General features: G+C 35.9%; 1 protein-coding gene across 4 annotated transcripts in view; it reads right to left on the reverse strand.

Moving 5' to 3' along the window:
* Positions 1 to 14,814, reverse strand: part of RNF180 (ring finger protein 180) — a 276,720-nt gene that overhangs the window by 64,582 nt on the left and 197,324 nt on the right. For all 4 annotated transcript variants that reach the window (XM_057742663.1, XM_057742670.1, XM_057742654.1 and 1 more), the window contains one exon: positions 8,326 to 8,551. In XM_057742663.1, the coding sequence (XP_057598646.1) occupies positions 8,326 to 8,551 (226 nt within the window). The remainder of the gene's footprint in view (positions 1 to 8,325; positions 8,552 to 14,814) is intronic.

The following is a 14,814-nucleotide window of genomic DNA, read 5'->3' on the forward strand; positions in this document are numbered from 1 at the left end:
ACAGCTTGCATTTAACAGAATATGACTACTTTGACTCAAAGAAATACCAGTAAGATAAGTCTCAGAACCAATGCTTCACACTTGGCAGGCTCTCACGCCAGGGCAGCTGCAAGGTTTCCTAATAACTGCATGTCCTATGTGATTTAGGGATCAAGAGGAACTCTGAGTGTTGGGAAAGAGAGGCCAACCAGGAATATCTCATTCAATACTGATGAGTATTTATCTATGTATCCACTGAATATAAATTTTAACCTGATTTTCCTATGGTATCACTTATATGTGTAATCTAAAATATGGTACAAATGAGCCTATCTGCAAACAGAAAAAGACTCACAGACATAGAGAACAGACTTGTGGTTGCCTTGCCAAGGAGGAGGGGGGTGGGGGAGGGAAGGACTGGGAGTTTGGGATTAGGAGATATAAACTATTTTATATACAGGATGGATAAACAACAAGGTCCTACTGTATAGCACAGGGAACTATATCCAATCTCTTATGATAAACCATAATGGAAAAGAATATAAAAAAAGAATGTCTATATGTGTATAACCGAGTCACTTTGCTGTACAGCAGAGATTGGCACAACACTGTAAATCAACTATACTTCAATTAAAAAAAAAACCATGGGACTTCCTAGGTGGCACAGTGGTTGAGAACCTGCCTGCCACTGCAGGGGACATGGGTTCAAGTCCTGCTCTGGGAAGATCCCACATGCCATGGAGCAACTAAGCCCATGTGCCACAACTGTTGAGCCTGTGCTCTAGAGCCTGTGAGCCACAACTATTGAGCCTGTGTGCCACAACTATGGAAGCCCACGCACCTAGAGCCCGTGCTCTGCAACAATAAAAGCCACCACAATGAGGAACCTGCGCACCACAATGAAGAGTAGCCCCCGTTCTCAGCAACTAGAGAAAGCCCGTGTGCAGCTACAAAGACCTAACACAGCCAATAAATAAGTTAAATAAATTTATAAAAAAACCCCCAAAAACCCATGAGTTATTTTGGAAGCAGTGACTATTCTGTACAAGATGAACTTGTACAGAAAGATGAAACTTTACAAGAAAATGAAAAAGTTGAGGCATGGATGAATGCAAGAACAAAACCATTATTAGCATAAGAATTAACAATCCAGACTTTTGGTATAGAACAAGAGAAAGTATGAAATGTCCTTAATGGGAATAGGGACAACAGACCAAGACCAATTACAGATCGTCACAGTGGATAAAAACAGGAAGTGTGATGTTCTTTTGGATGAGCTGCATGTCCTGGATAAAGCCTAGCAGGACATCTAAAAGTCAGACAGAATATAGGATAATTCTTCACTGTGTGGGATTGGCCCAAATACTGCGGGATATCTGTCATCTCTGCCCCTGTTGACCAGATGGCAGTAGCATCCTCCTATTATTGTGACAGCCAAAATATCCCTGGTAAAAAAATCATAAGCCTGCTTCATGTTTAAAATCCTATATTAGCTTAAATGTCACTTCTTTAGTTAGTTAGGGACTTCTACACACAAGGTGAAGACAGCCATTTTCTTCTCCATTTCCACTGGAGTTCACCAGCACTTCTGCTTATCAACACCTAGTTCCACCACATAAAGGCACAAGAGTAGTGGTATGGGATGGGTGGTCAAAAAGAAGACAGAGGTTGAATGGATGAAAATAGTGGTAATAAGGGTAAAAATCCTCCTTGCTGAGGTTTGGATGCTCCTGAGTGGGTTGAGAGCAGTGAGTGAATTCACAGTTGTGAGTTAAGTTGCACTGACCCCGTGGGTCCCTATGCAATACCCAAGAACCTTATATCTTCCATATGACCATGGGCTGGGATCCCTGAACAATGAACCCTGAGTCTATAGTAGGACTGCCCATGGCCGGGGGGGGGGGGGGGGTCAGTCCACGATAGGGGCAATGACATGCTTGGTTTGAAGGCTTCAGTCATAAAGTCAATTCAAGAAAATATGATGCCTTCCTTCACAACAAAACCATCATCTCCTTGCCTGAGGGATTCCTCCCCGCTCAGCTGGATGACCCCCCACTCCATTTAATGCCTGTAAGCCATAGCCTTTTCCCTTCTTCAGCCTGCTGATATATATGGCCTGCTAATCCTGTTATGCAGCATGTAGCCCTGAACAGATCTACTCTTGGGATGCTGATGTGGAAGTTCCTTGTCTGAAAGAATGAGGCTGTCAGTCAATGAATGGGAAAGGTCTCCCCTATCCAGAGGTCTTCCTCCTCAGCCCTGCCCATCTTGGAGTCTTTTTCATCTCCACAGACAAAAAAACTCTGTTAATTTGGGACACACCAGAACTATCCTCAATCTCACAAGCAGGCAGAGTCTTCCACGTGCAAAACTTACTCTGCTGTTTCCCAAAGTAACCTTACCATTTTATATTCCAACTGGCAATATATGAGTTCTAATTTTTCCATATCCTTGTCAACACTTGTTATTGTCTATCTTTTTAACTATAGCCATCCTAGTGAATGTGAAGTGATAAATCATTATAATTTTGATTTGCAACTAATGACTAACGATGTTGAACATTTTTTGTTAGCTTATTGGCCATTTTTATATCTTCTTTGGGGAACTGTCTATTCAAATTCTTTGTACATTTTAAAATAGGGTTATTTGTCTTTTAATTCTTGAGTTGTAACAGTTCTTTATATATTCCAGATACCAGACCCTTGTCGCATATGTGACTTCAATTTTTTTTTTATTCTGTGGTTATCTTTTCACTTTCTTGGTAATATCCTTTTAAGCACAGAAGTTTTTAACTTTGATGAAGTCTAATTTATCTATTTTTTCTTTGGCTGTTTGTACTTTAGGTGTCATAGCTAAGAAATCATTGCCCAATCCAATTTCAAAAAATATTTACACCTATGTTTTCTTTTAAGAGTTTTATATTTTTATCTCTTACATTTAGGTCTTTGTTCTATTTTAAGTTAATTTGTGTGTGTGCATGTACGTTCATAGTGTGAGGTAAGGCTCCAAATTCATTCTTTTGCATATGAATATCTAAATGTGGCAGGCTCTCAATGTTCTTATCAAGTATAGTGGTAGATTTTAGTAGATTTTAAGAAAATAAATGTTTTCCTATCGGCTATATGTCCTTAGGACAATTTCCATAGACTTTAAATTAAAAAAAAATCACCTTCATCAGTTAAATGCTTGTTTTGCTGGGATGAGGATCCACTGAACTTCTCACACTACCATTCCATAAACCCTCTTTACTATTTTTTAATTTACCAACTTTAAATACTATTGATTTCCTTCAAGGAGGATTTGGGTCTTTTACACTATCTTCTTCACTTCTCATCTCTCAAATTTTTGTGAATCATATCATTTTTAGTTTCTTTATTGTCTACCTTTGTTATTAGCATGCTTTTATCAGTTAGGATGCTCTTGGTGTAAACTAATAGAAAATTTATTCAAACTACTAGTTCATTAGTAAATTTAATATTTCATGTAACAGACAATTCAAAATGAGGGTGGGCTTCAAAGTTGGCTGACTCAATGGTTAAACAATGTCATCAAGACCCCATGCTCATTTCTTTCCTTAGTTTTACTATCCAAAATAAAGGCTTCATACTAAGTTGGCTCCCCACTTGCTCCTAAGATGGCTGTCAGTAACTATCCCTAATTACACACTTTCTTGTTTATGTCCAGTGGGGAAGGAACTAGCTTTTCCATCTCATGTCTTACGAGTAAAGACAAATTTTCTTTTTATCTCATCACTCAGAACTGAATCACATGCCCATTCATGAACCAATCACTGGCAAAAGGAACAGATTACTAAAAAGCCAAAGATGGGGTCAGCTATTCAGGAGGCACCTAGTCTATGCTGGGGGAGTTAATACTTGAATGAAACTCAGGGTTATGGTAGGAAGGCAGAAAGATGTAATGGATATGAATTAGTGACCAACAGTGTCTACTAACTTTTCTTGTTTGTTTTTCTATTAATTTTTGACAGTATTATCTTGACCTCCATTAAAAAATAGATATTAATGCCTTCTACCCTGTCTTCTACATATCCTCTCCCACTTCAAATTCTGAACTTCTACCGTGTCAAGTAATTTATCAAGATCATATCTAACAATTAATTTAAGCAAAATCACATTAAATAGTGAATGTTATAGTAAAGGTTTAAAAACATTATTTTGCTAAAGCACACTCTATGGAATAAATCTGGAAAAAATTACATCATATCTGTATACATTGAACTACTCTAAAAAATTATAACTAACCCTTTATATTCACCAGGCAAATATCTTCAGTTCCTTTAGAAAATGACAACTTTCCTACTTTAACCTTTGATAATAACTATCCCCTGGTTTGTCCACAATTGGAATGGTGACATCAGGTAGCTGAGATGATTAATTCATTCACTTAATAAACAACTATTAGGGTTCAGTAAGGTTAACAGAATAGTCTAAGACTGGAAACTGACCTGCCCAAAATATCAACAAAAGTAGCTGAAGCCAGAAGAGGAAAAAAATCTCATTTACAATTGCAAAAACAAAAATACACAAGCATAAATAAGAATTGTGCTGCACCATTAGAAAGGATACTACAGAAATGTATTGAAAGGCAATATGCCATAATAACAATCACTCAATATTTTAACAACATCAGTTAAAAATGTGAATTACTCCCCAAACGACTCATAGGATTAATTCACTAGTGTGTCATACAAGCTGGAATCATTAATTATAAGACTGAAGTAATGGTATAGGACAAGACAGAAATACGAATGGAAAAGAACAGCTGCCAAAAACACACATACCTTTTAGTAATGATTACTATTACCTAAAAAAAGGCAATTTGGTCAGCATAGCAAAAATGGATTGTTCAATAAATGTTACTGGGATAAATGCTTACAGACATGGAATAAAGGTACTATATTCTTAACCAAACCATGTACCATAATAAATGAATTGGAGTTAAGAGTAGGGAAATGAGGACAAAATGAAAACCAAAAGTAAATATAGTTAAAGTGACTATTTATATAATTGTGTAATAGATAAGGCCTTTTAATACCTAATTTTGAAATTACAAATAATAAAGGCAAAGGTTGCTACATAAGCCTACATAAAATATAGAAGTTCTGCACATTCATAAAATATAATAAACATAATTCAAACACATACGACAAAATGGAAAAGTGGTTTGTCACATATTACAAAAGCTGACATTAATCAAAAAAAAATCCTCTTGCAATAAACAAAAAAATGATGAACAGACCAAAAGAAAAATCAGGAAAGGGCATAGTAAGGGATTTAAAAGGAAAAGAGGATAGTCCAGAGTGTCAAGATAAGAAACCCTTGTATACTGCTGCTTGCAATGATTTTGGAGGAAAATTCTGTGACATATACATCGCTTTAAAACACATATAGGCTTTAACTACCAATTCTACTCCTGGAAATCCATTACAAGGAAATACTCGGAGATGTGAGCAAATATTTATCCATACATATCAGCAAATAAATGAATGATAAATAAACAACTAAACTAAACAGCAGATAGCTTAAGCAGATCATGATGTAATCACAAGAATTTAAAATAAAATAAAAGCAGGTCAAAAGCCTTATGTACAAAATGAAGATTTTACAAAGAAAAAAATGATTAAGTAGATGGATATAAAATATTCTGGAAAAATACTCAATAGATGTGGTCTTTAAATTGCAGGGCTATGGAGGATTTTGAACTCATAGTTTTATTTGTATATTCTGATTTTCCTATATTGAAATGCCTTACTTATATAATTTAAAAGCTATGTTTATAGGAAAACCAGGACATTTTATTTTGGCTACTAGCAATGTTGCTTTCCCTAATGTATACTCTGATAATCCCTCAGCTTTTACCAAAGAATACTGTAAGATACAATGTTAGAAAACTTTTAAAATTAATTTTTATTGGAGTATAGCTGCTTTACAATGTTGTATTAGTTTCTACTGTACAGCAAAATGAATCAGCTATACATATACATATATCTCTTCTTTTTTGGGATTTCCTTCCCATTTAGGTCACCACAGTGCATTAAGTAGAGTTCCCTGTGCTATACAGTATATTCTCACTAGTTATCTATTTTATACATAGTATCAATAGTGTAGACGTATCAATCCCAATCTCCCAATTCCTCCCACCCCCACACCCCGTTTCCCCCTAGTATCCATACATCTGTTCTCTATGTCTGTGTCTCTATTTCTGCTTTACAAATAAGATCATCTGTATCATTTTTCTAGATTCCACATATATGTGTTAATACGAGAAAACCTTATATTGCATTTGCTCTGAGGATGTTTTTGAGGACATTGCCTACTCCATCTCTCAATAAGCCTAGAAATCACATAAAAATTTTCTTTCAAAGTACTGGAAAATCTTAGGAATTGGTATGTTTCTTTTCATTGATCATGAGAATCATTTGATGCTTAATCATTTTATGCTTATTTTACTTTTTCTTGGGCAGCCAGAATATTAAAATGAAATACTTCATTTAATTGTTACTATGTACGGCCATATGCTTTATGCATCTGCCTGTCCACCCTCACCTGGTCTTTATATTCAATTTCAATTAATAAAATTCCCCTTGTCTTGCTATTTCATTGAGTATCTATTTTAAAACACTTCAAAGCTTTCTGATGTAGGTATAAATAACTAGTATCTTCCTATTATTATTATCAGCTTCTAAATGATAGCACACAACCAAATTTAGTCTTCACTGGAATAAATATTCCCAATATGATTTATTATAGAAGAACCAATTTTGGAAATAAAGGAAAATATGACATTGTTCTTTTGATATATGAACGAAGAGAGACTCGAGCCATTACTGTCTTAAGGAAAGCAATTTAAAAATCCTTATCAACATTAAACTGGATTGTGGAAGGCCGGGAAATCTGTTTAAATCACTATGTACATCACCTAGATGCTTCCCACAAAAACAGGCTTTTAGTAACTGCTTTCTTGCATAGATGGTCAGAGATAACACTGATGAAGAGGTGTCACTGTTGACCTTCCACTCACTCCAAAGCATGCAGCAAGGGATCGAGTATTAGAAAAGAACTCTTATTTTTCCAGCTTCAGTGTAAGCCAGAGAAGAGGAACTTCCGGTAAGCTTCTGTCCTCCCATGGAACTGCTTCCTTCCCTCTCTCCATTCCTTACTTGCTCTCCCCCATGAAAGGAAGAGTGGTCTGCCTGGTGAGATCGATGATAGCCTGGTGTCCCTGACCACAATTCTCTATTGGATAGAGTCACTGTGCTTGGCATGTCCTTTTGTCTGTAGGTCTGTCTATTCTCAGTGCAGTGATTTTGTGCTCCAGTCTACATGCACTAGGCAGACCAGAGAAGCAAAGCTTTATTTTCTCTTCATTGTTTGATTACTGAGCCTGTAAGCCAGGTTTGCAAGCCTTTATGCAGCTGGTTGGGTTAAGGTATGCAGAGCTTATTTTTATAAACTGATTCTTCCTTGCAGATGGGTCCTTGGATTTTTTTTTCGGGTATAAAAATGTGCCATGTGTTTTCTTCAGTTTTACTATTAATAAGGTACATACTTTGATCCTTATTTGGCTCCTCTGTGGTTGAGGTGAGAATGTGGATACAGAAACATCTCCCCTAAGGTTTAGCACACAGCAGTGCACTCAATAAATATCAGCTCTGCTTACTTCTATCATTCTTCCCTTTGTCCTTAGCAGGTTTCCATGTTCCACATTCATTAGTTTTTTGTGTCTCCATTAGTATATTTTAAATACTGTGTTATATCGTTACATGATAATTAGGTACACAAATTCTTGTTCCAATTTTACTATCTTCTAGTTCAAGAAGGAAGACCTTAAGAACAACAAGAAGGTTAAGATGTAGAGTTTGGGGGAAAGGAATAATAGTTATCCTCAGATATTTACAATTCATTCTCCGACTTCAGAGGAAAAAGCAAGGGCCGGAGTATGAGGAGTAGTGGAAGGCAGATTTGAGGAATCAATAATCAATAGGGCTGCTTCAAATTTTACTGGAATGTCCTTGACACTGGATACTTTTTTTTTTACTTTAAAAGTAAAGGCTGAACAATAACTAGTTAGGATGCTTTAGAAAAGATCTCAGCATTGAATAGAGGAGTAGATAACGAGAGGCTATTCTCATCTATGATTCTATGATTGTATGATTTTAACAAAGTTCTCATGAGTTGGGCAAACACTGTTCTATAAACTGAAAGAGTAACAATTATGCTGTATATGATTTTCAATAACTTTCTCATAATAATTCATACAGTACCTTTAGAACTAGAACAAAGAGGTAGTCAAAATTATCAGGCAATCATGTTAGATAACAGTTACCTGTCTGGAAAAAGACTCTGGAAATAGTTGTCCGACACAATGGGCAGGGAGTGCTTGCAGGATTGTCTTTGGCAAGAGTCCGTAAGCAGGGCTCGCAGAAGATGTGGTGGCAAGGGTAACACATGTAGGGGTTGAAATAAACATCCAGGCACACTGCACAGATGTAGCTCTCCTTTTCTTCTGCGTATTCACTGTCATCATCTGTACTCATCTCATTATCCAAAGTCTGCAAAACATAACCAAAAACAATTTTCCTTAGTTCAGTATGACATTGGTTTCCTTGAGAAATCGAGAGATTGATTTTATATTTTGTTAAAACGAATGAAAATATTTACGAGAAACAGGTAACATCTGTTTCTGTGTATAATCAAAGTGCCATAAATGCTACCTTGCAAAGTGAGAAGCAACTGGAAACATATATGAAAAACCCAGAAATCTTAATTACTGATTTTAGTATTTTTATATAATGCTAAATGTTAAAATATAGTACCTGAACACATTAAGTATACCTGAACCTCTAACCAGCACTAGTTAGGTGTTAGGTCCCAGGATAACAGGTTCCCCATCTATTCCACTCCCACCACAACAAATAAGCTGACTGTCACAAGATTATAAAGACTTACATGGGCATTCACACTGGGAAATATGATGATCCCCATCTCTCTCCCAAATGGAATAATTAAGAAAGACGCTATTGAAAGGTAGTTACAAAAGAGGCACTCAGGTTAGCAGCACAAAATCTGGTGGTAGAATTCCTATTATTTAATATCACAATATCCTCATCTATGAGGATGCTGTAAGAATTAAATGATGTAATGCATGTAAAGCATTTAGCACAGCGCCTGGTATACAACAAATAATCAATAAAAATTAACCACAGCCATCCTTCTCCCCCTCTTCTTCACAGACCCTATAGTTTTGGCTAGAGCCTTGGGAAATTTTCTTCAAACCAGGCCTGACCTCAGTCCACTGAGGCACAATGGGAATCTATATGGTGTAGATGCTTTCCTCCTCACTTTGATGGATGTGAGAAATGGAGATCAATGATTAGTTTCTGAGTAGGCCTTGGGTTTAATATTTTTAGGTTACATGAAATGTAAAAGTTATGGAAATGAGGCAAGCAAGAGCCTTGAAAATACGGAAAACCTTTCTACTGGATAAACTATTATTTGATTTATCCAGATGGCTCTGCTTCCTCTCTGCTAGCCTCTTTCTGCCACCTGTTGGTAATTTTTCTATGAAGGACATATTTGAGTCATTGGCACATTTTTCTAAATTGGTTGTCTGACTTTTCTTATAAACTCGTAACTACTTTTATAGTTATTTGTTGTTACTAGCTAGATGTGTTGCAAATATTTTTTCCTTTTCTCTGGTTCGTCTTTTCATTCTTTTCATTGTGTCTTTTGATGAAATGAAGTTCTTAATTTTAAAGAACATTTTTCCTTTATGGTTAATACTTTTTGTGTCTTATTTAAGAACTCTTACCTTTTCCTAAGGTCATTAAGAGAATATTATTTTGCATTTCATAATATTTCATCATCCTATAATCTACCTGAAATTAATTTTCATGTATGGTGTACATTCAGGGTAAATTTCATTTTTAATTTTTATGTGGTTATTAATTGGTATAGCCCATTTATTGCAAAGACCTTTACTTTCCTCCACTGTTCTAAGGTGCCACGTTGTTATTAAGAGGCCAACTACTCATGGGTTGGCTTCTACTTTGTTCCATTACTTTACTGTCTGTTCCTATGTCATAATCACAATCTCTTACTGTGGGCTTATAATAGGCCTCAATATTTGGTAAAGGAAGTCCTTTCAACTTAAATTCCATACATGCAAATCTAGGATGCTTTCCTGACTTACCTTTATCAGTCTTTCAGGAGCATTTCCTAAGTAGACCAGGACTTCTTTTTTGCCACCTACTTAATGCTGCCTTCCTACATTTGGAATAAGATGAGACTCCTTATAATACTCTACAGAACTCTGCATGATCCAGTTCCAGCCTTCATTTTTATCCTCCATATTCAGCTACTCTTCAGTTCACTGGTCTTTTAGCTCAACAAACACATCAAACATATTCTTGCCCTGAGGCTTTAAGACACTGATGCTTTCTTCCTCCTAAAAAAGCCCCTACTCCATATGGATGACCACAAAATGGATAAAATTCTTCCTCTTTCTCTATGTGCATCCATATGTATTTCAGCAAGATGTGGAGATTAGTTTTCCACTCTCTGAATCTGGGCTCTGCCATGTGACTTGCTTTGGCCAATGGATTGTTAGCAAATATGATGCAAATAGAGGCTTAAAAAAAGCTTGTGCATGGAATAATCCTCTCTCGCTGATCTAGGGAACCCCGAGACTACTACCATGTGAACAAGCCCAGGCTAGCCTGCTGAATAGTAAGTGACATATGGTCCAGCTACCTCCAAGTGTGACTGCTGACAACAAGCCAATCACAAGACGTGTGGGTAGAGCCAATGATTGGCACCTAATAGTAAACGCACTGGTGAGCCCAGATGATACCATGTGGACCAGAGATAAGCCATTACAGCTGAGCCCAGCCCCAACTGCCAACTCAGAAAACTGTGAGTGAATATGGGTTGTTGTTATAAACAACTAAATAAAATCTGTTTTGTTACATAACAAAAATTAGTTGACACATCCTTGTCTACACATGGCTAACTTTACCGCATTCTTAAAATCTCAGTTTAAATATCAACTTCCCCAAAGGATTCACTGCTATTCTATCTAAAGTTGTTCTCTATCACTGCTACATGTTTGTTTCCTCATAATAATTTTTATTGGCCTATTTTTTTATTTCTACCAATAGAATGTTAAGATTAATAAAGGGGAATACACACACACACACACTTTTTTCCCCATTAATTAACAGTAGAGCCTACCTGGGTGCTTGCATTCTCAAAATGCTCATAGGTTCTGCTTGTTAAATACTGTATTGATGTGTATCTCTGTTAAGTGTTCTTGGGTATTTTTGTAGGCCTTTTGGGTATTTACAGCTAGATAACAAGCATTCTGTGGAATCTCATATAACATATGCAAAGTTTAACACAGAGAAGATATGAAGTAACTCTCCCTCACCAACAGAAAGCTATGATTTGAACAATAATAAAGAAAAATCTGCTGGAAAGGCAACAGTATCCACAGTTTTTCTCATTATTGTTATATGACTATTTTCTCCTGAACTGGAAAGAAACTTGAAAAAGGAAAGCTATAAGTGCACAATTAGTACCAATTTAGGCACCCCAGATAATAAAAACATCTTTGGACCTAGATGTTGACTTACTAAAATATTATTTCATAGTGACAGCTTATTCTGTTTGTATTACACTCTCAGTACTATGTTTTGAGGTTTGAACTAATTAACCTCAAAAAAACCCACGGCATAAAAAAATCATAATTCGAAGAATCACTTAGAGCAATCCAAATTGTGGCCCTAATAACGGTACAGATTTTATTTCTACTAAGTGCTTTATCCCTACATATATAACAAAAGTGACTAGATTTCATTAAAATATACATGAAAGAAATAAACTACTTGCAATTTTTGAAATGCAACAATATTCTGGAAATAAACTTGAAAGTGGAAATCTGAAAATAGAAAATGAGGTCAGAACTATCCATCTATTATTTGAGCTAAGTGATTCAATCCACAAAATGGATGTAACACATAAAAAACCTCTAGGATCACTATGTTTTAAGGGACTAAAAAAAGGTGAAGACTTTTCATTATCCAGAGAATTGCACATATCTGGTGATAAAGACTGTTCTGCAAGAAGATAAAAAACCACCTCAAGGATAGAACTCCACTGGGTTTTTCTCCAAATTGGAGAAATAATAATACATTTACTGTTGGATAGATGGTTATATTTTAAAAATTAATTACTCATTAATAGATAAATGTCAGCCTGGAAAGGTTTTTAATAGGTGTGCCTATGAACTCATTTTCATCTCAACATTTCAGTTATCATAGATGGAGATATCAGAAATGGAGAGGTGACAGGAAAGATGGCTGGCTAGTTAAAAACAACTAAAATCCTTTCTGGAACAAGGTATGCCATTAGCAAATAATATAAAAATGTAAACTAAGCTAAACCAGATAGCAGAGTCAAGATTAAAAAAAAAAAAAGTTAAGTTCCTGCTTAAATCAAGATTAAATTCAACAGGTATAAATATAAATCCCTCATCAAGAATCCAAAACAGACTTCACACATAGAAGATGAATAAAACTTAGCTGAGAGCAATTCATGTAAAGAAGAGAGATTTTAACTGACTAGAAGCTCAACATATGATGTGGCTACTTAAAAAGTGGGTTTACGTGACTACCATTGTATATGATCACACCATATTTGTAGCTGCTTTGAGGGACACAGAGAAACTGCAGTTATCCAGAGAAATATACTGAGTGCTAGGGCAGCATAACTTTTTTTTTTTCCACTTCTTTGAGAATTTTTATTGAGATACAATTGACATACAATAAACTGCATATATTTGAAGTGTACAACTTGATATTTTTTTTCTTCTTAGTAATGTATATATGGCAATACCAATCCCCCCCGCTTTCCCCACTTGGTGTCCATATGTTTGTTCTCTAAATCTGTGTCTCTGTTTATGCCTTGCAAACCGGTTGATCTGTACCATTTTTCTATATGCCTCATATATATGTTAATATACAATATTTGCTTTTCTTTTTCTGACTCACTTCACTCTGTATAACAAGTCTCTACGTCCATCCATGTCTCTACAAATGTCCCAATTTAGTTCCTTTTTTACGGCTGAGTAATATTCCATTGTACATATGTACCACATCTTCTTTATTCATTTGTCTGTTGATGAAAATTTAGGCTGCTTCCATAACCTGGCTATTGGAAATAGTGCTACAATGAACACTGGGTGCATGTGTCTTTTTGAATTATGGTTTTCTCTGGGTATATGCTCAGGAGTGGGATTGCTGGGTCATATGGTAGTTCTATTTTTAGTTTTTTAAGGAACCTCCATACTGTTCTCCATAGTGGCTGTATCAATTTACATTCCCACCAATAGTGCATGAGGGTTCCCTTTTCTCCACACTCTCTTCAGCATTTACTGTTTCTGAATTTTCTGATGATGCCCATTCTAACTGGTGTGAGGTGATACCTCATTGTAGTTCTGATTTGCATTTCTCTAATAATTAGTGACGTTGAGCAGCTTTTCATATGCCTCTTGGCCATCTGCATGTCTTCTTTGGAGAAATGCCTATTTAGGTCTTCTGCCCATTTGTTGATTGGGTTGTTTGTTTTTTGATATTGAGCTGCATGAACTGTTTATACATTTTGGAGATTAATCCTTTGTCTGTTGATTCGTTTGCAAATATTTTCTCCCATTCTGAGGGTTGTCTTTTTGTCTTGCTTATAGTTTTCTTTGCTGTGCAGAAGCTTTGAAGTTTCATTAGGTCCCACTTATTTACTTTTGTTTTTATTTCCACTACTCTAGGAGATGGGTCAAAAAAGATCTTTCTGTGATTTATGTCAAAGAGTGTTCTTCCTATGTTTTCCTCTAAGAGTTTTATAGTGTCTGGCCTTACATTTAGGTCTTTAACCCATTTTGAGTTATTTTTATGCATGGTGTTAGGGAGTTTTCTAATTTCATTCTTTTCCATGTAGCTGTCCAGGTTTCCCAGCACCACTCACTGAACAGGCTGTCTTTTCTCCATTGTATATCCTTGCCTCCTTTGTCATAGATTAGTTGACCATAGGTGCGTGTTTTATCTCTGGGCTTTCCATCCTGTTCCATTGATTTGTATTTCTGTTTTTCTGCCAGTACCATATTGTCTTGATCACTGTAGCTTTGTAGGATAGTCTGAAGTCAGGGAGCCAGATTCCTCCAGCTCCTTTTTTTTCCCCTCAAGATTGCTTTGGCTATTTGGGGTCTTTTGTGTCTCCATACAAATTTTAGGATTTTTTGTTCTAGTTCTATAAAAAATGCCATTGGTAATTTGATAGGGATTGTATTGAATCTGTAGATTGCTTTGGGTAGTATAGTCATTTTCACAATGTTGATTCTTCTAATCCAAGAACATGGTCTATCTCTCCATCTGTTTGTGTTGTCTTTGATTTCCTTCATTAGTGTCTTACAGTTTTCTAAGTACAGATTTTTACCTCCTTAGGTAGGTTTATTCCTAGGTATTTTATTCTTTTTGTTGGAATGGTGAATGGGATTGTTTCCTTAATTTCTCTTTCTGATCTTTCATTGTTAATGAATAGAAATGCAAGAGATTTCTGTGTGTTAATTTTGTATCCTGCAACTTTACCAAATTCATTGATTAGTTCAAGTAGTTTTCTGGTGGCATCTTTAGGATTTTCTATGTATAGTATCATGTCATCTGTGAACAGTGACAGTTTTACTTCTTTTCCAATTTGGATTCCTTTTATTTCTTTTTCTTCTCTGATTACTGTGGCCAGGACTTCCAAAACTATGTTGAATAGTAGT

The sequence above is a fragment of the Hippopotamus amphibius genome, chromosome 1 (genome assembly GCF_030028045.1).
Source record: "Hippopotamus amphibius kiboko isolate mHipAmp2 chromosome 1, mHipAmp2.hap2, whole genome shotgun sequence".
NCBI lineage: Eukaryota > Metazoa > Chordata > Mammalia > Artiodactyla > Hippopotamidae > Hippopotamus > Hippopotamus amphibius.